Raw genomic sequence first — 21641 nt, 5'->3', positions numbered from 1 at the left:
TTTTTGAATTCTTGACAAATAAAAACATTTTTAGAGAAGATTTACGAATAAATAACTAATACTGCGTAATTTACGTAATAAACAAATAATTATTTCAAATATTTTAAGGACATTTTAGCACAGAGACGTGGCAAAACTTTTTTACGCAACTATTCTAATTCCCAAAACTGGGTACATTTTCTTGGTTAGGAGTGAGTAATCTTTACTAATCTATGGATGAGATATATTAAAAAGGTTGCAGTGTTAGTGTAGAGTATGTATGTTCTAAAGAGTAGAATAGATTTCTTATCAATTAATAGTTGACCACAAAATTAGGTACCGTGTGCAATTGATGAATTAATTGATATTACAATTGAATCTGAACACGATTATTGTAGCATATATGGTGAGAAATAATATCTATTTTCAACACATTGGTAAACTCATTTCTTAATGAGTAGATTAATGAAACTTAAAACTTAGAGTACTGTCAAATTATTTTTTATTAAAAATTGTTGTCAAAAGATAATAAGCAATCGATTAAAAATATAAATTGTGCCTCAATCCCTATTTCAAAAGCGTCATCTAATACCAAATACTTTCTCATTCTCACCATAGACTATTAAAATTACAAAAAAAATAGATGATGCTGATTTTAGATGCCTGATTTGCCTGAAAGAGAAATTAATTCGTATTTCGTAACGTAATGTTTTTATTATTTTTATTGGCTTTTATACCTATTATACTTTATTTATAGTGATATAATTTCTACTTTGCAATCCATAAATTCCATAATTAATTTTATCTGTCTATATGTTTATGCCTCATGTCTATGGATATGCTGGCTGTGGTCTACTGGTCTAGGTCTAGTCTGACTGTCTGTGGGGCATTTATTTTATTTTACAAACTAAAAAGTGTAAAAATAAGAAAAATATCGTGAATTTACTCACTATCGACTATTCCAAACAATAAAGTAATATTCTATATCTCGTTTCATTATTATTTTAAAATGACTTCGACGTGTGATTTATAGTGTACATTTATTCGTTTGTTAGTTACCTGGTTCGTGTAAAGTGTATCGTAAAATATCGACGATGACGGTGGACGGAGAGGAAAAGCCGCCACGAGACCGCGTCTTCATGGACATCTCGATAGGCGGGCTGCACTCGGGAAGGATTGTGTTCGAACTGTTCAACGATGTGGCGCCGAAGACAGCGGAGAACTTCCGGGCGCTCTGCACCGGCGAGATGGGCGACGGGAAAGTCACTGGGAAACCTTTGACCTATAAGGTACGTGATTGGTCTGATTGTAGTGTTAGTACCTTTTTATAATTTGCGTATTTGGTTCATGGTTTCAGGTTATTTTCCTATGATGATATTAGCTGTTTCTTGGTAATTGTTTGGTCAAGTAAATGTAGTTTAGGAATATTTAAAACCAGCATAATGGTATAGTAGACTTTGGACGCTTAGGTCAGTTACAGGTGCTAGCAGCACCTTGAGGACGTCTCAGAAAGCTGCAACGTCTCAGAAAGTATGTCTCCCTTGCCACACCTTTCAAACCAAAACACAGCAGTGCTTAATGCTGCTGTTATTAAGCATAAATAGGTGTGCCATTGGTGGGGCTGAAAACGAACCATATGTTTCTACTGCCAAGTTTTCTCAATGTCTTGCATATATATCAACACCAAACTTAGACTATTGCAGCACAACTACTCTCTGGGCATGATCATCTATGCCGGTGGAAGATCTCGTTTTGCGAAATATAAATTTTTTTTGTATATTGAAATTGGAAATTGGGCTTCTTCTCCATAACGAAATACCTTGTGAAGTGGTGGTAGTTTGACATTCAAAAAGTGCTCTGTAAAGAAACTATTTTGAATAAAAAAAATTGATTTGATTTGACATACACATAAGAGTGTCTATCTACACAACGCAGGCTAGGTTATTCAGAAATATTTCCATTAAATTTGTTTCTTTACAATATTTGCAATAAATTGATGTTCTTTCAATTTGCAGGGCATGGTATTTCACAGGGTAGTTAAGGACTTCATGATCCAAGGTGGGGACTTCACTAATGCCAATGGGACTGGTGGGGAGTCCATTTATGGTGGCACTTTCGAAGGTAAGGAACCATTTTTTTAAAATATGGGAACAGCAGACAAGCATGCATTCTACCTGATAATATGTGGCTACTACTACCCATGGACATCTGTAATCAATAAGAGCTTGGTCCCAGATGGGTTGTTATGCCTGAGGACTAAGCTGGTATACCTCGGAAAAGCATGTCTCCCATTCCACACCCTTCCAACCAGAAAGGCTTAACACTGATGTTATAAGGCATATTTGTAATGTTTTATTACCTCCTATATTATTTGACTTTTATATAAATGTAACTTATGATTGAATGATTGGTTTAACAAATCACAGTAAGATACTTTCCTATTGTGTTATTGATATTCCTATTCTTCTAATGTAACTCTGTTTGTTTGTTTTCTAGTACTATGTACTTATTTTGTCTCACTGTGACAATCAAGTCTGATGAATTTCTTATCATAAACTTGTTAGTTACACTAATTGGTATCATTTTAATTTCCATGGAATATAAACGGCATTTGTTACGAAAAGTGTATATTAATATCTTTTTTCTGCTTCAAATGTTATTAATTAACTATTAATAGTGTATGTATGTGTTTAGGTAAGAAATATAAGAAAATATCTCAATTAACTTTGTATTGACATTATATCTTATTATATATATATATATTTCTTATGTTCGTGTGTATGTCACTGAACTCCTCCTAAATGACTGCACTGATATTGATGAAATTTGTTGTGTGTGTTCAAGGGGACTTGAGAATGGTTTAGATTCACAATTTAGTCAGTGGGAAAAGGTTTTCTTAATTAATTTTTAATTAGTAAGTAGTTGTTGATTTTGCAATGTTTCACATTGGATTCGACAGACTTCGCTACCATTGCAGTTTCAAATATTCTATCTATTTTTCAAACCCGTAAGTGATAAGGTTTGTTCAAGCTTAAGGTTTTTTTTTATTTATATGGCAACACAACGTTTGCCGGGTCAGCTAGTAACTCTATAATTTTATTGCTTATGTAAGTAAATAATTACAATTAGTGTGATGATGACTTTGGACCATATGATTTTGTTTCAGATGAAACATTTGATCTGAAACATGACAGGCCATTCCTGTTGTCTATGGCCAACAGAGGGAAGGACACTAACGGCTCCCAGTTCTTTATGTAAGTGTGTCTTGGGAGATGGTAAGAATGTTGGAATATTGCTGAGCAAATGTTATGAGATTCAAAAATATTCTTATACTAAACATCTCACTTGTTAAATACATTTATAGTATCAAATAAGCATACAGTGTGTGATTTGTTAATTACACTGCTGGGCATATCTACCCCCAAGACTTGGGGAGGCGTGGTACATATTGGAGATGCTTATGTTTCATGATAAATTTCATCAACATAGTTAAATTCATAGGATAAATGACGATTGAAGCATCTTAATTACATTAGGGCATTTGTTGGTGGCAAAAGTTATAAAAAAAAATTATATAGATGAAACCTTATGATCAACGATTTTATTTACATTTGAATGTGAGGCCTGTGTCACTTTTGATCATACGCTGAAATTTATAAATTTTTATACATTTGTACATTTATACATTTGCGACCAATCAATATTTGCGAGGTTTCTCATTGAAAAGTGAATAAAACATTGTGGTTGTGTATAGTTTTTGTAATTATTATTTCTTGTTAGTGTTTAGCAATCTCCCGTTAAGACATGACTTGTCAGTTTCGGGTACGGCCAGATGAACTTTACTTTGAATACAATTGATAACAGAATAAGAAATTTATAGACACATTTCAGAAATATGTCTATGGTTGTTTAATTTGTAAATGCATCTAGCCTTACCCTAACTGGGGGGTCGGTCGGGGCGTAAGCGTCAGAACCGCTGGACCATATGCGATTTTTGATGTAAGGATAATATCAAATTTTAGTACCTTTTTGGTACTATTTGGAACTTATGTTCAAATAATTTGTACCATGATAAACAGAGCAAATGTGATCGAAAATGGGTATTCTGACGTCAGGATGGTTGGGACATTCACTTGAAATAGATCGGAGAACGTGTAACAAACTTATCTTTTCGTAAATGTTTACGTGCCCTTAAAATATATTTACTTTAGATTTTTTTGACGTAAATTAAGGGTCAGGACATGACGTCAGATCGTCTGACGTCACCTCCTGACCCTTACCATTTTCGATCTCATTTCTCTCTATATTTATCAAGGTACATATTGTTTCAACAAAGTTACCAAATAGAACGAAAAAGGTACTAAAATTCGGTATTACCCTACATAAAGAGTCGCATGTGGTCCCAGCGGTTGTGACGCTCACGTTGTCGGTGCGTGGCGGAGCGCCCGCTGACGCGTGGTTGTGTGCGTTGTGTAGAGTCGCCGGGCGGAGCGCCGCGCGCGCTATCATTGTTCTTGTGTTCTGTGTGTTGTAGAACAACACAGCCGGCGCCCCATCTCGACAAGTGAGTATGCCTTGTTCTATATTTTGTTGTTGTCTATGTGTTCTTGTTGAGATACATTAGTTTGACTATAATAATTGTAGTAAAGTTAATAAGGAAATTCTTTACTAAGAAATATTTTTTAATATAAATTTTTAATTCTAATTAAATAGGTACTGTGATGTGTAACTAACTCCATATAAAAAACCTGTTCTGAAATCTATCACAGATGTGTTGCACTCCTATGTAGCTTAATGGTTGTTTTATAAGTTAGCCGTTACCTACACCTTTCCATTGAAAAACAAAAACACCTCCATGCTAGAAAGTATGAGAGAGAGAAGTACCAGTATAATTTGCAGGAGGTAGCTGCCAAATTATACTGGTACTCCCACCATTAATGGTGATTTTTATCCCACTTCTGAGGGTGATGGTAATGTTTTTTGACCGTATGTATGTATGTATGTATGTATGGATGTGTGTATGTCACATTATTAGTATCACGCTGCAGCCCAAACGGCTTGACGGATTTTAATAAATGCGGTGTCGATAGATTCGTTTAAATTGAAGGAATAAAATAGGGTAAAGCTTTTTTTTTATAATAATTGTTAGTTTCCTAATAGTTCCCCCCATTGTGCAGTGTGCACGTAGTGTTCGGCGTGGTGGCGGGCGGCGCGGCGCTGGTGCGGCAGCTGGAGGCGCTGCCGGTGGACCGCAACGCGCGCCCGCTGCAGGACGTCGCCGTCGCCAACTGCGGACAGCTCGTGCGCGTCAGGGCCGGTACGTAGAAACCTCCAATAGGCTCATTCATAATTAGGTGGCCACAATGTAAACAAAGAAATGACACTGTCAAAATTAACAAGAAACAAAAACTTTAAGAAACTCAACAAAAAACGAAAACTTTAACAACTATACACAATTTAACAAACGCGCTTTGAACACGAGAAAATATTCGAGTTTGATCACAATCACGAAAATGAATAATATTAGCTACGACACTTAAAAATGACGGCACAAGAAATGTTTTGGATTCCGATTGTGTTACCATTATCACATTTTAATTTTCTATCATAAACCTTGTTTTTTATTATTATTACGGTATCGAACAAAATTGAGGTAATATAAATATTAGAAAATGTGAATTAATCTTAATTTATTTAGATTATTATTTTATTATTGTTGTATTACTTAAATATCGTCAAAAATAAGAAACTACCATTTGAAACGAATTTTCTTAATAGGTCAACACCTTTGTTTACATTTTGGACACCTAATTAGGAATCAGACAATAAATGTGTCTGGTGCCGTGGGAGGGACACCGGGTCATTTGGGATTCTTGCCCACTAAAGCTCCCCAGGTGACCTCACTGGTCCTCAATACTACGTAGATGACTCCGGGATCATCAAGAACGTAACTAGAAACGAAGAGCGGTTCTGCCCTGGTGAGTAATTACACCCACCATATTTTCGGGTATTTAAGACGATATGCAGCTTCTCATAACGTGATCCTTCCCGGGGTATCTGGCTGGGCAGTTCCAGCTCCCACTCTTGCTGCAACCCCCTTATATTCGTCTCTTACGATAGGCTGGAGATACTGTAGCTCTATTCTCAGATCGGAGCGTTGAAGACTGCAGAGACTCCCGACAATGTCCTAAAATTACTAGGCAGTTCATTAAATATTTTATTAGACATTATAGAAGGAAACAGCTTAATATTATTCAGAAAGGTAAGATTTTAATTGAATGGCTTATTAAGTTAGGTGCTTGAGATGTACACAAACATTCTTAATAAGCCATGTTTTTATTCGTTATCAATTAATTGATCCCCATTAAATCAACAATAAAAAAAATCTGAGCTTATTTATATACAGCACATTAATGCTATTAACTTATCCACAGCTAAAAAGCGTAAGCAAGAGAAGGAGAAAGCGAAAGAAGAAAGCGATGCTGATTCGGAACGATCGCACAAGAAAGATAAGAAGAAAAAGAAAGATAAGAAAAAGAAAAGGTAAGAAATAGATAATTGAAAAATATTCAGTTAGGCTTACTATAGCTTATCTTGCTTGCCTAGGAAATGTATACATATATGTTAATCAATCACAAAAACATTGCTAGCCTTGAGGATGGTGCATCTGTGGACGACTTCAGGTTGGAATATCTAATCCTATCTGGGGTTGATTAAAGATGCGCATGGGCGGCACTGGCCACTTACCATCAGGTGGACGGCATGCTCGTCTGCTACTTCTATGTTATAGAAAAAGCCAGCTGGTATCTACATTCTTTAACCAAAACAGAAGAACTGCTTTTGCAATAGAAATAGCCATAGCTGTGGTACCACCTCAGTCAAACGATACTGGTTCACATTTTTCCTCTATTCCGTAGACGCGCCTCCACCCAGTCAGCAGACGAGGAGGAAACCCCAGAAGCTCCATCTCACCCCCTGGTAACCACATCAAAGATAGATCCTCGTGAGATACCCGACGTGCCGACCAATAGGTTCCTCATGCGGGGCGGGAGGGACCAGGACAAAGATAGACATGACCCCAGGAGGGACAGGGAGAGGGAGAGGGAGAGGTATGTATGCGAGTATTAGTATGATGGCTTAAGGGCCGGGGTGGCTTGATGGTGGTTACATCAGAAATATTTATTTCTTTGAAATGTACTTCTAATCACAATGTTTACGTTAGTATAGGGGAGGAGATATTTTTGCTTACTTTCATTGACCAGGGGGATGGGGTTAAATGTTATGTAAAATTCTGTCTGTTCAAATAATACTTGCCTGACCCCGATGGACATTAAAAAATTAGAAGTGCATATTTGGGACCGACTTGAAATCTTATTAAGGCCATCTCTGTCAAGTAAGTCAATTTAATTTTGTGACTGTAGTAGTGAATGTCAGCAGGATTTCCTAGGACCCTTTGTTCATCTTGAAGACCCAGTTAATAAAACTGTCCAATTTCATAAAGTTTGATTATTTAGTTTTTCTGTGAAAACAGAACAAACTTATAAATAAACTTTACATTTAGTGACATTACTGTTTCGGTACATATATTCAGTTGAAATTAAGTATGAACATTGGCAATACAATGCCATATAATACTTATGAATTTAGGTTATTCATTAAAATATATAAATGATTGTTCTATTTACAGTTTTTCTCAATTTTTAATGTAAGTTTTATAAACAATTACTTATAATATTTCGTCCAAAATATTTCTTTTTTTATGATAAAATACAATTACTTTCGTTTACTGTACAAAATTATTATGCATGTTTGTGTATAGATGTTAGATTGGTTAAAAAATATTAAAATGAAGATAATTAAATAATATTATTATGTATATAGGATGCGATATCGGGAGAGGGACCGTCACTCATATACGCGGAGTGGGAGGATCATTAAAGGGCGTGGCGTCTTTGTAAGTATGAAACAACTATGAATGTATAAGTGTTTATAGTTATAATAGACATTAATGAATCAAGGAACAGATGATTTTAAAGAATAAAAATGTCCTCGGGGGAAATAATGTTAAAATGCTATCTTTTTTTATAATATACTTTTTGAAGTCGACCATGTTAACAATACTATAAGATGTAATGACGTCATATCTTAGTACAAACGTTTAACGTACAACATCTTGTTTAATATGAGGTGTTCATAATGTATATTCCTACGAGAATACCATAGCATCTGCGAGTTTCTTCTCATGTAATTAAAGTTGGGAAAAAAATAAAATAATTTGCGTTCAATCTTAATGTATTGCTATAATAATGTTGTTTACCGATTTATGGTGTTGTTCACATTCCAAAGGGGGATGGGGAACCTCAGTTGTTTGGATGTGTGTCTCCTAGCTGTTAGGCTCCGAGGGTGGTGTGATAGGTATGTTACCGTTCCAGCGGTACCGCACGCCGTCCCGCTCGCGCTCCCGCTCGCGCTCGGTGACGCCGCCGCACTGGCGCCAGGCGCAGCGACGCATCATCAAGCTGTCCGAGTTCGAGGTAACGCTCCATCACACTCATACACACAAACACGCGCACATGCACACACATGCGCAGAAACACACACACACTAAAAAGCAAGAGCACACGCACGCACGCAGACACACACACACGCAAACACCCACACACACGCAAACACCCACACACATGCAAACAAACACACACACGCAAACACACACACACGCAAACACACACACATACACACGCACTCGCGCAAACACGCCAAAACGCACAAACGACAAAACGCCAGGATGCTCGACCAACAAATGTCATTTGTACACTATACCCCTTGCTACTGCAATAATTCAAAGTCATTTTGATGTTAACAATAATACTTTCCGACTTGTCAGAAACAAGCTGCGTAATAATTTAGTTCCTTCATTAGAGTTATCCATACCAAGTGGGATTAAAACGTTCTTAGTCTAAATTGATCAGAAGATTCATTGAATTTTCAGTTGTAAATTTAATTGTTCTTCTGTGTACTGAAGTTATAATTATGTTCTAGCGCATAGATCAAGAACGTGCTGAGAGGGAGCAACAAGAGGGGCTCGGTCAAGCGGACAAACCACCTGCCAGTAAGTATATTTTTTTTTTCAAACATATCATTTATATGAATGTAATGAATGAAAAACTGTACAGAACAATAATGTCAATTCTTATGATTTATTATTTTTGAAATTATACTTCTTTTGGGGAGTGGGGTAAATGTAAGAGTGATTTTTTACATAACCGACAGATTAATATCGGCACCATAAATTTAGCAACTTTTGCAGTTTTTTTTGGTATACCATATAATACAATATAATAAGACAAGTTACATTACTTTTTTAACAGAAGAAGCCGAACAGGGCACACCAGAGCCTCGTGAGAGGGAAGAAGGCGAATGCGACACCACCATGGGTTTGTGATATTTTTTATCTATATCATTATATTATCTGTGTCACCAGACAAGTTTTTCAGTGTTAAGTGGACTTTTTACCTAACATGTTTTTCTTATATTTTTTTTTGTTTTCTATCATTAACATTTTCATACATTGTTCACTACTTTAAATTTTGTTTTTATTAATTAACTCTTAATTTTTTCATCTTTTATTTTTTTAACAATTATATACAGTTTTATCTATGGTCTGCCAAGGTGCCGAGTTGTAAATACAAAAAAATATAAAGTGACATTTCTGTGACAGAGGATTCCCGCCACGAAAAAGTAGATTATAATGCATTGGACTTCGAAGAGGATGTAGAGCAGGACGGTATGTGTGTTATTTATATATTTGCTCGCTCGTGTTATGTGGTTAACGGTTTAAAGGCTCTACTCATTTTATTACCTGTTTTGCTCATATTCGTGATATTGAGTTTGAATAGTTATGTACAGGGTGGATACGATATTTATATGTAAGAAATTGTTGTCTGGATTTTTTTATATTCCATGGTAATTAATCACTGTCGCCCATATATATCTAGAAGTGAGGTTCTACCCAAAGTTAATTATAGATGCGTTGCAATTCTTAAGGACGAAGCTGATTGCATTATATGTATGTCAGCTGGCATTCAAACCCTTTCAACGATACGAAAGAAATGTTTTACATGAAGAATATGTAGTAGTATTTGAAGGTGGTAGAACCCTTTGTGGTTTCATTCCGGTGGCACCACCGCCACACCTATTTCTGCCTTATAACAGCAGTGTTCAACGCTGCTTTGTTAGGTAGGGTGTGTTAAGGAAGACATACTTTTCCGAGGAGTTCCAGCTTAGTCCTTAGGGTAGCGGCTCATCTGTGGCCGACCTCAGATAGGAAATTCTAATCCTTTTTGGGGTTGATTACAGATGTCCATAGGTGGCAGTAGCCACTTACCATCAGGTGGACTGCATGCTCGTCTGCTACTCCTATATTATAAAAAAATGTGGTTTCATTTGTTGTTTATCCATACTGTAATTAAATATGTGCATAATGTCTTGGTATTGTACTGGGCAGAACCCTTTAAACCGTAGGTACGTTCATGCAAACATTAACGCTCCAAATTATCATCAATAATCTTAGTGGGAGTGTAAATTCGATGCCAAATTAATATTCAATCGTTACTATGTTGTTCAAAATAGTTTGCTAATTTTTCTATAAATTGGAGGGAGACCTACGGGGGGTTTAGTCGACATTGGACCGATTCTACTTTGGACATCATAGTCTAGTATGGACAGATTCTACATTGGACAGATTATACTTAAGACAGATTCTACATAAAGAGTTTTATACTATCTATATACTATATTTTCATACTAGACTATGATGTCCAAGTAGAATCTGTCCAATGTCGACTAAACCCTAAGGGGGAAGCTAAAAGAAGCTAAAAGCTAGATAGTTTCTAGATTTTAGTTTCATATCTGTTATTAGGATTTATGATGCGTTTATTTTTAATTTCGAATGAATCGAGTGTTCGAATTTTATTACTTAAATTTGATAGTATCTATTATTTTCTCATTTCTAGTGGGTAGTTTAACGGGAGTAACGTGGTGGACTAGAGGGGTGTGTGTTTTTAAATACAGAGTGTTCCAAAACTCAATAATAAATTGAAAATCTTAATGGGCCAATTTATGGTGAACCGCGATTTTTTTCAACTTCACTAGTAGGTTTATATTCCTGTAATGTAAACTTTTATGTTAGTAAGATTTTATTGCCTTAGTTGTCAGAAATTAAGCTTTTGAACATTTCTCATAGAGTTTTGGAGCACCCTGTATATTAATAGTACTTACTAAGTAGCAGTTGGGTAATATTAAAGAAGTCTAGTAATATAAGTGAGATCTACTTCCTTTAAATAGAAGATGGAGAGATTCCATATAAACGCAAGCCGGAGAGGGAGCCCCGCAAGCGAGATATACGGGATCAGCGCAGGACTTCGCCCGAAAATAGGGCTGACATTCTGGCCAGGGCTTTGGGGGTCAACCCCAGGCATGATCAACAGAGGTATAATCATATAATTTGTAATAAGATTTTTTTTTATTTTGTATTCTTGAGGTTAGGTTATTCCTAGTAATCTATACATTATGAAAGTTTCGTCACAATCAATTTTAATAATCGGCCTGCATACTATTTTTTTGGTATTCCGTAAATAAACATGTGAGCAAAGAAATGGCGATTTGTAAAGGATTTTTTTTATTACACAATAAGTAATTTCAAGACAAGAAAGTAAAAAAGTATCAAATAGCAAGTTTTGTTTTTTGATTTTTATTTGATTTCGCACAGAGTGTTTGTTTTTTAGATTTTTTCTAACTATTACTGATTCCCCTTATTCTATGGGTATCCAAGCGAACTAAAGCGAAGTATGTTCAACATTAACTCCTACAATAACTTGATTGGTTCTCTAGTTTCACTGGCAGGGGTGCAAGGGACATGTCCCAAATTCGGGAGCCCCGCGAGAGACGCCGCGATGGTCCCGCCTCGGCTGTTGTGGCGCCACGGTTGGCTTCAGTGGCCAATGTTGCCAATGTTACTAACGCGCCGGTACCCGAGACTAGCGCTAAGGGCGACTACGATCCCTTCAGCTTGCTCAGGAGTACGTTTAGGAAGGGCAAGGAGACAAGGTTAGTACTCTGGTATTTATTTATTTAAAATTTATTGCATCACATCTAAAATGAAATGTACAAAAGGCAAACATAATGCCTGATGGCAGTCAACCCTGGGTAGATGTAGAGAATTTGCAACAGGTGTTAGAAAGCAACAAATTTAATAGTCAAAATATTTAGTTTTTACGTATATTGTATTATAATTTAATAAAAATAAGAGATCCGACAAAAGAGATAGAATACGATGACGTTATAAGACCCAACATAAATGTAAAAGGTAAATATGTAAGTATTGTATTAAAATTCAACATAAAGCTACACAATAACTAATACATAAAATTGTTGTAATGATATAGAAAAGAAGATCGCGTTGATAACCGACGCGAAAGAGACAGTTACAGGCATCGCGACAGAGATAGGAACGAGAAAGAACGAGACGGCAATCGCGATAAGCATAGGTTTGAGAGAGACGAACGTAGACACTTCGAACCGGACGATCGGAGGAAGTTCGACAAAGATGATAAGAGTAAACCGCCTGAATCTAAAGATTCTGGGAATAACGAAGATGAAGCTAAAAAGTCTCAAAAAGAAATTGAGGACAGAGATGTTACAAGTAAAGTGATGGAAAGTAATGATCGTAAAGCTGCCAGGTCTGATAAGAAAGATGATAGAAGAAAGGATTCTCGAAGCAAATCTCCACAAGACGATAATGATGTAAGGAAGTCATCAGAAAAGAGAGACTTACCGATTGAATCAGATATGAAAGATGACAAAGGGAAACCTGAGAGGAAGGATGTTAGGCGAAAGTCGCCGGAACGAAAGCGATCTATCTCCAAGTCGCCTGAAAAAAGAGATTACAGGGAGAGAAAAGATTCTGGGAGCAGATCTGAGAGGAGGGACGATAGGAGTAAATCTCCGGAGCGTAGGAGTTACAGGAGACGCTCATCTGAACGACATTATAGAAAGAGATCGTCTGAACACAGAGATTATGATACTAAGAGATCTGATAAGAGAGATAGAAGTCCATCTGCCGAAATTAAGAGGAAAGATAAGGGTAAATCAGAGGAAAGGGCTCATAAATATGAGAGAAAGACGGAGGAGAGATCTCGGGAGGAACGTAAGGAGAAGCGGGGAGAGTCGCGTGAAAAGGATAGATCTAGGGAGAAGAGTAGGGATGGAGATAGGAACAGGGATAAGTCGGTGGAACGTAAAAGGTCACCGTCTTCTACCAAAGAAAGGTATGTATATATATCTCGTTTCAATCCTATCCTATGTTTATTAATTCTTTAATCCTATGTTATTATGTCATAGAGCTAGTTGTTTCACCTTATTCAAATGGTAACAGTGGCCCTTGGACAAAACTGTAACGACTTTGAAGGCATCATTGCCACCTAGTTTGAGGCCTGTGATAAAGGAGACAAGCAGTGAAAGCCTGAGGTTCGAATCCCAGGCCTCAAATTTATGTGCGTATTACAAATTAATTATCACTTGCTTTAACGGTGAAGGAAAACATCGTGAGGAAACCTGCACACCTGAAAGATTTATAAAAAAATCTCAAAAAAAGGTGTGTGAAGTCTACCAATACGCACTTGGCCAGCGCGGTGGACTATGGCCTAATCTTTTTCATTATGAGAGGAGACCCGTGCCCAGCAATGGGACAGTAATGGGTTGATGATGACGATGACGATAAAAGTTACATACTTATTTGAGGCATTCCATGATTCCATGATCTGATATATGTTTGTTCTTATCAAGATAATTTTCTTAAATATGTTGAAAATTTGATCTCAGGCCAAAGTCACCGCCAAAGGAAAATGATAATTCCAATGCTAACACCGATGAAAAGTTAACTCAGGAAGAGGAGAAGAGGAAGGTAAATATTTTAAAAATAAATAAATAAATGTCAAGAAATGTCTTTTATAGTTCGCGTAAAACTGCTAGTCCACACTGAATATAGAAATGAATCGCGTCGCCATAGCAAATTGTATGACTACACCTGCTCGCAACAACTGCAGAGCGGACTAGAAGCTTGGCGCGGACTATACCTGTTTACTATAGAGATAACTGAGATTGTATGTTTTTGAGATTGTATTTTATTTTTTGTTTTACATAACTTATATAAGTAGTTTATCCCTTTGTTCACGTAAAAACGGCATTATTTATATAAAATTTTGGCAAAGGGGGATTGCCCACCAGTGTAGGTGATCATGCCCGATAGCGGCCGTGCTCCGACAGTCTCAGTTCAGAGCTTGTATATATGGAAGACGTTAAGAAAACTTCGATAGCGTGTTTCAGAAACACCAGTGGCCCATCTCCTGCTGCAAATCTACTAAAACTTAAAACCAATTATATCTTTAATAGAGATTTATTAAACGTTGTGAGGAATTTATCAACACTCATATATTTACAATTAATGTGTTAATTTATTTTGTTAGGAGGAGGAACGTAATGAGGCTCGCAAGGAGTTGATGGAGATAGTTCGCCTCATCAAGTCGAGGCAACGCGACCGCGAGAATAAGGCAGCAGGTTTGATATATTGACTATTAGCTGACCGGCAAACTTTGTACCGCTTCAAAATCTATTTATCAAATATATTTCATATAAAATATAGCCTATGTTACTCGTGGATAATGTAGCTTTCGAATGGTGAAAGAAGTTTTAAAATCGATCCAGTAGTTTTTGAGCCTATTCATTACAATCAAACAAACAAAGTTTTCCTCTTTATAATATTAGTAATAGGTTAGCTTTAGCACGCACTACGGTTAAACGCAAGCGAAAAACAACTTATCAATGAATTCAATACGTAGATGACGGCTGTGACGATTTGTGCCGTCTTACTTGCACGGTGTTTGGTTTGAGAAAAAATTGGATTGATGATGTTTTAGTCAAAAGTTTTAAAAGTTGTTTTAGCCAAGAAGTGTAGTAACTTGTATATTCGAAACAGTAGAGTTTAAATACATATATCTTATTGGAAATTACATAAAGTGCAAATTAAAGTTCCCTAGAAACAGTTGCGTCGCTGAACAATCCATTATTTAAACAACAATGTCTGCGGAAATATGATTTACTCAAACAAGTTTTTGCGAAAGCTAGAATAAAACTTACATTTTTGTTTGACAGAGGCCAAAAAGAAGCAAGCGGCTTCGAGCGATTCGTCTGATTCTGAAGGCGAAAAGTCTAGACGTCGCCGCTCTTCGGAGCGCTCGAAGCGAAGCCCTAGCCCTAGGTAAGCTACATACCTCATTTTATTTTTATTTTTAATATTATGGATGCAAATGGAACATCTCATTTTAAATAAAATACATGTGTGGTCGTGCCCGTAAACACCTATAACTTTTTTTTTTATAATACAAGAGTAGCAGACGAGCATGCAGTCCACCTGATGGTAAGTGGCTACTGCAGCCCATGGACATTTGTAATCAACCCCAGATAGGATTAGATATTCCTACCTGAGGTCGTCCGCAGATGCGCCGCTACCCCTGAGGACTAAGGTGGAACGCCTCGGAAAAATCTGTCTCCCTTACCACACCCTTCAAACCGGAACACAGCAGCGCCTAACACTGCTGTTATTAGGCAGAAATAGGTGTGGCGGTGGTGCCGCCGGAGTCGAACCACAAAGGGTTCTACCTCCTCCAATACAATAAGTTACAAATAAAACATGAGTTTGTAGACATTATGGTATAGGACCTCAATGTAATTTCTAGATGGTGGACTTTGTGATTTGACTACGGAGTCACCATCGCGACACCCATATTTACCTAATAACAAAAGTGCCTTCTAGTCTGAAGGGTGTTATAAGGGAGAAATACTCATCTGAGGCGATTTACTTAGTTCTCAGGGAGGGCAACGCAATCTGACCAACTTCATATAACCTTAGTTGGGGTTAATTACAATTATCTACTGGTGGCAGGAGCCACTTACCATCCAGTACACTATATGCTCGTATTATTTCTTTATATATTCAATTAGAACGGTGCTTTACTTGCCATTTACACTAATTAATAATAAGGATTAAACTAATCTTAAAATAAATCAGTCATACATTACGCATTCATTTCACAATATCGTAGACATTCTGACATACTCCTCTTCCATTTGTCCGGAAACAAATCGTATTATATTTGTATAATAAAAAGTACATCCAAAGCATAGATTAGTAAAGATTACTCACTCCTAACAAGAAAATGTAACCAGTTTTGACAATTGAAATTGTCACTGTCATCTATTTTCGTGTTTGAAAAATATTTAAAAAATGAAGTTTTTACATCATTTACGTTTGAAACGATATTTCTTCGCACTTTTTCTTCGATTTCGTGTTTTTGCACCACTTAACTGTGCATGTCGGCATTGTTCCGCGTTAATTACACCATGACAGCCATTAAATGGCTGACAGAATTGTCAGCCGTTTAAGCCGTTTAATGGATTCCTTCAATTACAAGCCTGTGAGATATCTATACTTATCTATGATCCAAAGTCAATGCAGTGAATCTTTGATTGATGTAATTTTATGTGTTACACAGAAGTCGTCGGGACAGCGATGACCGGCGGGCGAAGCGCTCCGCCACAAGACGTCGCAGGCGCTCCTCATCGTCTCGATAAATCACATGCCCCTACACTCCTATCCGCTCCATCTCTATACCTGACGATGTTACGAGACATACGCCCTTTGTTAATCATCTATCAACCCATTTTTTTATTGTTTTATTTACGAATGACCGAAAATTTATATTGTTTGTATGAAAAAAATGTCAAATGTCAATCTTTGGTAAAGAAACACTGGATAGATTGGTTATTAATAATGGGCGTTAGTCAACTGTACTCTGTCTAATGATTTATTTTATTTTATCGATATAATGCGAGTATGTTTGCCATTCGCACTTACAGAGTTGATTGGTTTAAATAAATTTAATACCCTTATGGTATTTATTTCACTTTGAATACATTTTGGTAATTTTATATTTTGTTCATATTTTTTTCTTTTAGGAAATTATGCTTTCTACATAATAATATGGTACGGTTGTGTAGTATAAAACGGATATTGTTTTGTGAATAATATAAATGACATTTTTTGTGACTAAATTTAGAAATTAATGAGTCACATCCATTCTGCAATAATAAGATGATATTGTTTATTACAATTTTAGTGTATGTACTATGGCTTATACAAACTTTATATTTGTATAATCGTCAGAAGGAAAATAATAAATTAGACAGAGTACTAGACGTAGGTCTCGATTAGGCCTAATTTTAGTTTTATTATTAGCTTGTATAATTCACTGCTGGTTATTGTATGCGTCTAGATAGAACATCGGTCACGAAGAAATAACACTTAACATTACACTCTATTTCTATTAATTATATTACGCACACAGACACATTATACTGTACGTACACGGCATTGGTGAATGTGTGAAACGCACATATAAATAAGAAATCAAATATATTTCAACTGTTGTAATTTCTGGTATTATAATGTGTTATCTAGACGTATGTAATTTATATGTTAACTTGAAGATCGATTGACTAACCAAATAAATGCTACATAAAACTACTTGATACCTTAATTAAATAAAGTAAACGTTATACTTAGTTTTATTATGACATGAGTTAGTTGAAGTTACTAACATCCAATACAACCTATTGTTGTATAAGAACTGTTAAAAAAGTAGTAGATCCGTACAACAAAGATAAAATAAGTCGTTTTAACTGACACGTAATTAATAAATGGTTACTTATTAGTAGTATTAATAAATTTGGTTACTTGATTTATACTTCAATGTTACATATCCGGCAGTGTCACCTTCTTATACCCTTAGTAGTTTAATATCCATATGTGTTACAATGTCACTATTGTTTGAAAGTGGTTAGTAAGTTTCGTAAATACTATCAAAACATCTCATATCCTCAATTTTCTTTACATTTATATCTTCGCATCCCTGAAACGTGAAAATCGCCGAAATAATTATCCTGAGCAGTAATTGACAGCAATTAAAGTTGTCTGTAATGTACGTGCAAAAATTACATATTGTGTATATTCAGAGTTGTTATATGTACTATTGGCATAGTCCACGCCAAACTGCTAGTCCGCTCTGAAGTTGTTGCGAGCAGGTGTGGTCATACAATTTGCTATAGCGACGCGATTCATTTCTATATTCAGAGCGGACTAGCAGTTTTACGCGGACTATACAAGTAAATTTGTAATATGTAATGTAATGTGTAAATGTATTGAGAAGATAAAAAAGTAAAAAAAATAATATATGTATACGTGTTATTCGCTTTATAAAGATGCATATTATTGTATGAAGTAAATGTATTTTCATATGTATAAATCGTAACATGACGTAATTAACTTACATATTATATACTAAAATCAAGTATACCAATCTTGAATAATCATCAAATGTATGGTCCATTTGACGGCGAATTTCAAGCTGTATTTGTTATTTGACTTAAGGAAGTAAAAGGGCTTTTTTCTTATCACGCGCGCTTGGTGATCATTTTCCTGTCACGTAAGGTACACGCATGCACAGCCGAATAATGAGTAAGGGCGCTTTTCTTGTCGCGCGGGTTTACGTTAACACACGCGTCTCACCCACGGACAACTTTATTCAGTGTGCTTTCTACGCGGTACATTTCGCTGCTTCAATTCAGAAGTACCATAAATAAAAAAAATATCAAAAACGTTTTTATCGCACAAATGCAATCGTTTTCAACGCGCGAAATATAATCTAAACCGTCATATTGTTAGTTGCACGTCGACAAACGAGCTGAAAGCACGTCTCTTTTGTACTAAAGTGCCACATCTCGAAAACTATTCTGTGTTATACATTAATTTTATAAAGGCAAAAAGTACCCTTTTTTTTATTAGCTCTCCTGTAAAAAAGTGTTATTTTGATTTGTGGAAGCTTTGAATTGAAGCAGCGATATAAGTATGAAACTATAGCATGTGAGTTGTATGCATGGGGGTTGGACGCTCGTGCTTGCATAAACACGTGCGACAGGAAAACCGTCTTATTGGTCCATAGATAAGTATAGATATCTCACCGCCTTGTAATTGAAGGAAGCCATTATATGGCTTAAACGGCTGACAATTCTGTTAGCCATTTAATGGCTGTCATGGTGTAATTTACGCGGAACAATGCCGACATGCACAGTAAAGTAATGCAAAAACACCAAATCGAAGAAAAAGTTTTTTAATATTTTTCTAACACGAAAATAAATGAATGTCGTTTATTTCAATATCAATTGTCAAAACTGCTTACATTTTCTTGTTAGGAGTGAGTAATCTTTACTAATCTATGTATTGGTCAATAAAATAGAGGCGTGCATGCGGGTACGGTGGTGCGGGTACGGGGTGCGGCTTTGTGCCGTGTGGCTCCGGCGGCGAATAGACCACCCGCTTGTCCGCTGGCCGCCCGCCGGTTAGTTGGGGACCCGAACCCGGGCAACACTGTTAACCTCTGGCCCGGGAGGCTGTCCCGCCAACCGGCGAAAAATCCCGTTGCGCGGCTACCTTGCCGGAGTAAGAGACCGGAGTGGAGCCGGGTAGTCGTGCACGGGGGGGACCGGGGGCCCTTCCGTCCCCCGCGCCAGCATCCCACATCACCTCCGTAGGCTCGGTGTCACGAGACTCATACTTTGTCCCGTGAGGCGTCGGCGGAGCATTGCAAATCCTTTCAAATTCCCGCCCTTTTTGGAACAACCACCAACTATGAGAAAGCCAAATAAAAAGAAGAAAAGTTGCACAGCGGCGACCTCTTCCACATTTACTGTGGATATGTGCAATATCAGAGGAGTCCATTCCAATCTGAATGCCGTCCACCACCACCTTGAGACGGTAAAGCCGGCTTTTCTCTTTTTGACGGAGACGCAGATATCTACCCCGGACGATACATCGTATTTGGAATACCCCGGTTACAATTTAGAACATGCCTTCAGGCGTCGTGCCGGGGTATGTGTGTATGTTCGGGGGGACGTCTGCTATCGCCGTCTCAGCTTTCTCGAAGACAAGGACCTATCATTGTTGTGGCTGCGCGCGGACGTCGGAGGTCTTACCCGTGTCTACGCGTGCCTGTATAGGTCCTATAGCGGAGACGTGGAGACAACTCGATTATTCGAGCACGTCCAGTGGGCAACCGACAGAATGCTGCAGCAGTGTCCTTCGGCAGAGTTGGTGGTTCTCGGTGATTTCAACGCTCATCATGTTGATTGGCTGGGATCCCGGACCACCGACTTTGCCGGGAGATCTGCATATGACTTCTCCTTGGCATATGGGCTCTCTCAGGTCGTACCTGGTTTCACTAGGGTGCCTGATGTAGAGACCCATACTGCCTCTTTGCTGGACCTACTGCTGACTACCCATCCGGTGGACTACCAAGTAATGGTCAAGGCTCCCCTTGGATCCTCTGACCATTGCTTGGTAAGTTCGACTGTGCCCTTGTCGTACCCCGTGGAGACACGTCCCCCCGGGAGACGACAAGTTTGGCATTACAAGTCAGCAGACTGGGACGGATTCCGGGAGTTCCTGGCTTCGTACCCGTGGAGGCAGCTATGTTTCGTCTCGGGTGACCCTAGCTCGTGTGCTGAGTCTGTAACCGACGTGATACGGCAGGGTATGGAGTGTTTCATTCCAAACTCTGTCGTGTCCGTCGGCGGGCGGAGTCAGCCCTGGTTTGGTGGGTCTTGTGCTAAAGCGCTAAGCCTTAAGCAGGAGGCCTTCCAAACCTGGGCATCAGCACACGCTAGCAAGGACCCAAAAACCCCCGAGCTCCGAACCGCGTTTAATGCTGCCTCCCGTTCAGCGAAGAAGCATATGGCCAAGGCGAAGTCTAAGCACATCGGCAGAATTGGCGAGCGGCTACTTGGTTACCCCTCCGGGAGTCGAGCCTTCTGGTCGCTGGCCAAAGCTGTCGAGGGTAATTTCTGCCGGTCTTCACTACCGCCCCTGCGGAAACCAGATGATTCTCTGGCCCACACGGCAAAGGGGAAAGCCGATCTTCTTGGTACCCTCTTTGCCTCAAACTCGACTCTTGATGACACAGGGGCCACACCGCCTACCATCCCGCGGTGTGAGAGCTCTATGCCGGATATTCGCTTTACGCAGAAGGCTGTCAGGCGAGCTCTATTGTCCCTCGATATCAAGAAGTCGAGCGGGCCAGACGAAATCCCCGCAGTGGTGCTCAGGACGTGCGCTCCCGAGTTGGCTCCCGTCTTAACGCGCCTATTCTCGCTTTCCTACACCACAGGACAAGTACCGTCTTCGTGGAAGGTTGCCCTTGTACACCCTATTCCCAAAAAGGGTGACCGCAGCGACCCGGCCAACTATAGGCCTATAGCGATAACCTCCCTGCTCTCAAAAGCTATGGAGCGTGTTGTAAACACGCAGCTCCTTAGGTACCTGGAAGAGCACCGGCTGATCAGCGATCACCAATATGGTTTTCGCAAGGGCCGATCAGCTGGTGATCTTCTTGCGTACCTCACTCACCGTTGGGCGCAGGCTGTTGAGAGCAACGGGGAGGCATTGGCCGTAAGCCTGGACATCGCTAAGGCCTTTGACCGGGTCTGGCATAGGGCCC

General features: G+C 38.3%; 1 protein-coding gene across 3 annotated transcripts; it reads left to right on the top strand.

Moving 5' to 3' along the window:
- The first annotated feature begins 651 nt into the window (after positions 1-651).
- Positions 652-18260, top strand: Moca-cyp (nuclear cyclophilin protein Moca-cyp). 3 transcript variants are annotated; one of them, XM_073073341.1, is made up of 20 exons: positions 652-670; positions 1035-1268; positions 1995-2100; positions 3146-3233; positions 4514-4543; positions 5157-5296; positions 6414-6522; positions 6897-7088; positions 7861-7933; positions 8412-8513; positions 9019-9088; positions 9348-9413; positions 9698-9763; positions 11323-11467; positions 11869-12084; positions 12423-13304; positions 13858-13939; positions 14502-14592; positions 15187-15292; positions 16587-18260. In XM_073073341.1, the coding sequence occupies exons 2-20, from the start codon at positions 1074-1076 to the stop codon at positions 16663-16665; spliced, it is 2838 nt and encodes a 945-aa protein (XP_072929442.1). In that variant the 5' UTR covers positions 652-670; positions 1035-1073; the 3' UTR covers positions 16666-18260. The 3 variants fall into 3 exon arrangements, with proteins under 3 accessions (XP_072929442.1, XP_072929440.1, XP_072929441.1); XM_073073339.1 differs by lacking the exon at positions 652-670 and adding an exon at positions 836-952; XM_073073340.1 differs by lacking the exon at positions 652-670 and having other exon boundaries at positions 842-1268.
- Positions 18261-21641: the final 3381 nt, after the last annotated feature.

Source organism: Epargyreus clarus, unplaced genomic scaffold (assembly GCF_041222505.1).
Source record: "Epargyreus clarus isolate Ecla_fem2 unplaced genomic scaffold, WU_Ecla_fem_2.2 ptg000005l, whole genome shotgun sequence".
Taxonomy (NCBI): Eukaryota; Metazoa; Arthropoda; class Insecta; order Lepidoptera; family Hesperiidae; genus Epargyreus; species Epargyreus clarus.
The sequence above is the reverse complement of the archived record's forward strand: the minus strand, read 5'-3'. Positions and strand labels throughout refer to the sequence as shown.

Coding starts and splice junctions, on each gene's coding strand:
- Moca-cyp (XM_073073341.1), top strand. CDS start 1,074: ATGACGGTGGACGGAGAGGAAAAGCCGCCACGAGACCGCGTCTTCATG. Junction 7,934..8,411: donor TTAAAGGGCGTGGCGTCTTT/GTAAGTATGAAA, acceptor TTACCGTTCCAG/CGGTACCGCACGCCGTCCCG. Junction 15,293..16,586: donor AAGCGAAGCCCTAGCCCTAG/GTAAGCTACATA, acceptor TGTGTTACACAG/AAGTCGTCGGGACAGCGATG.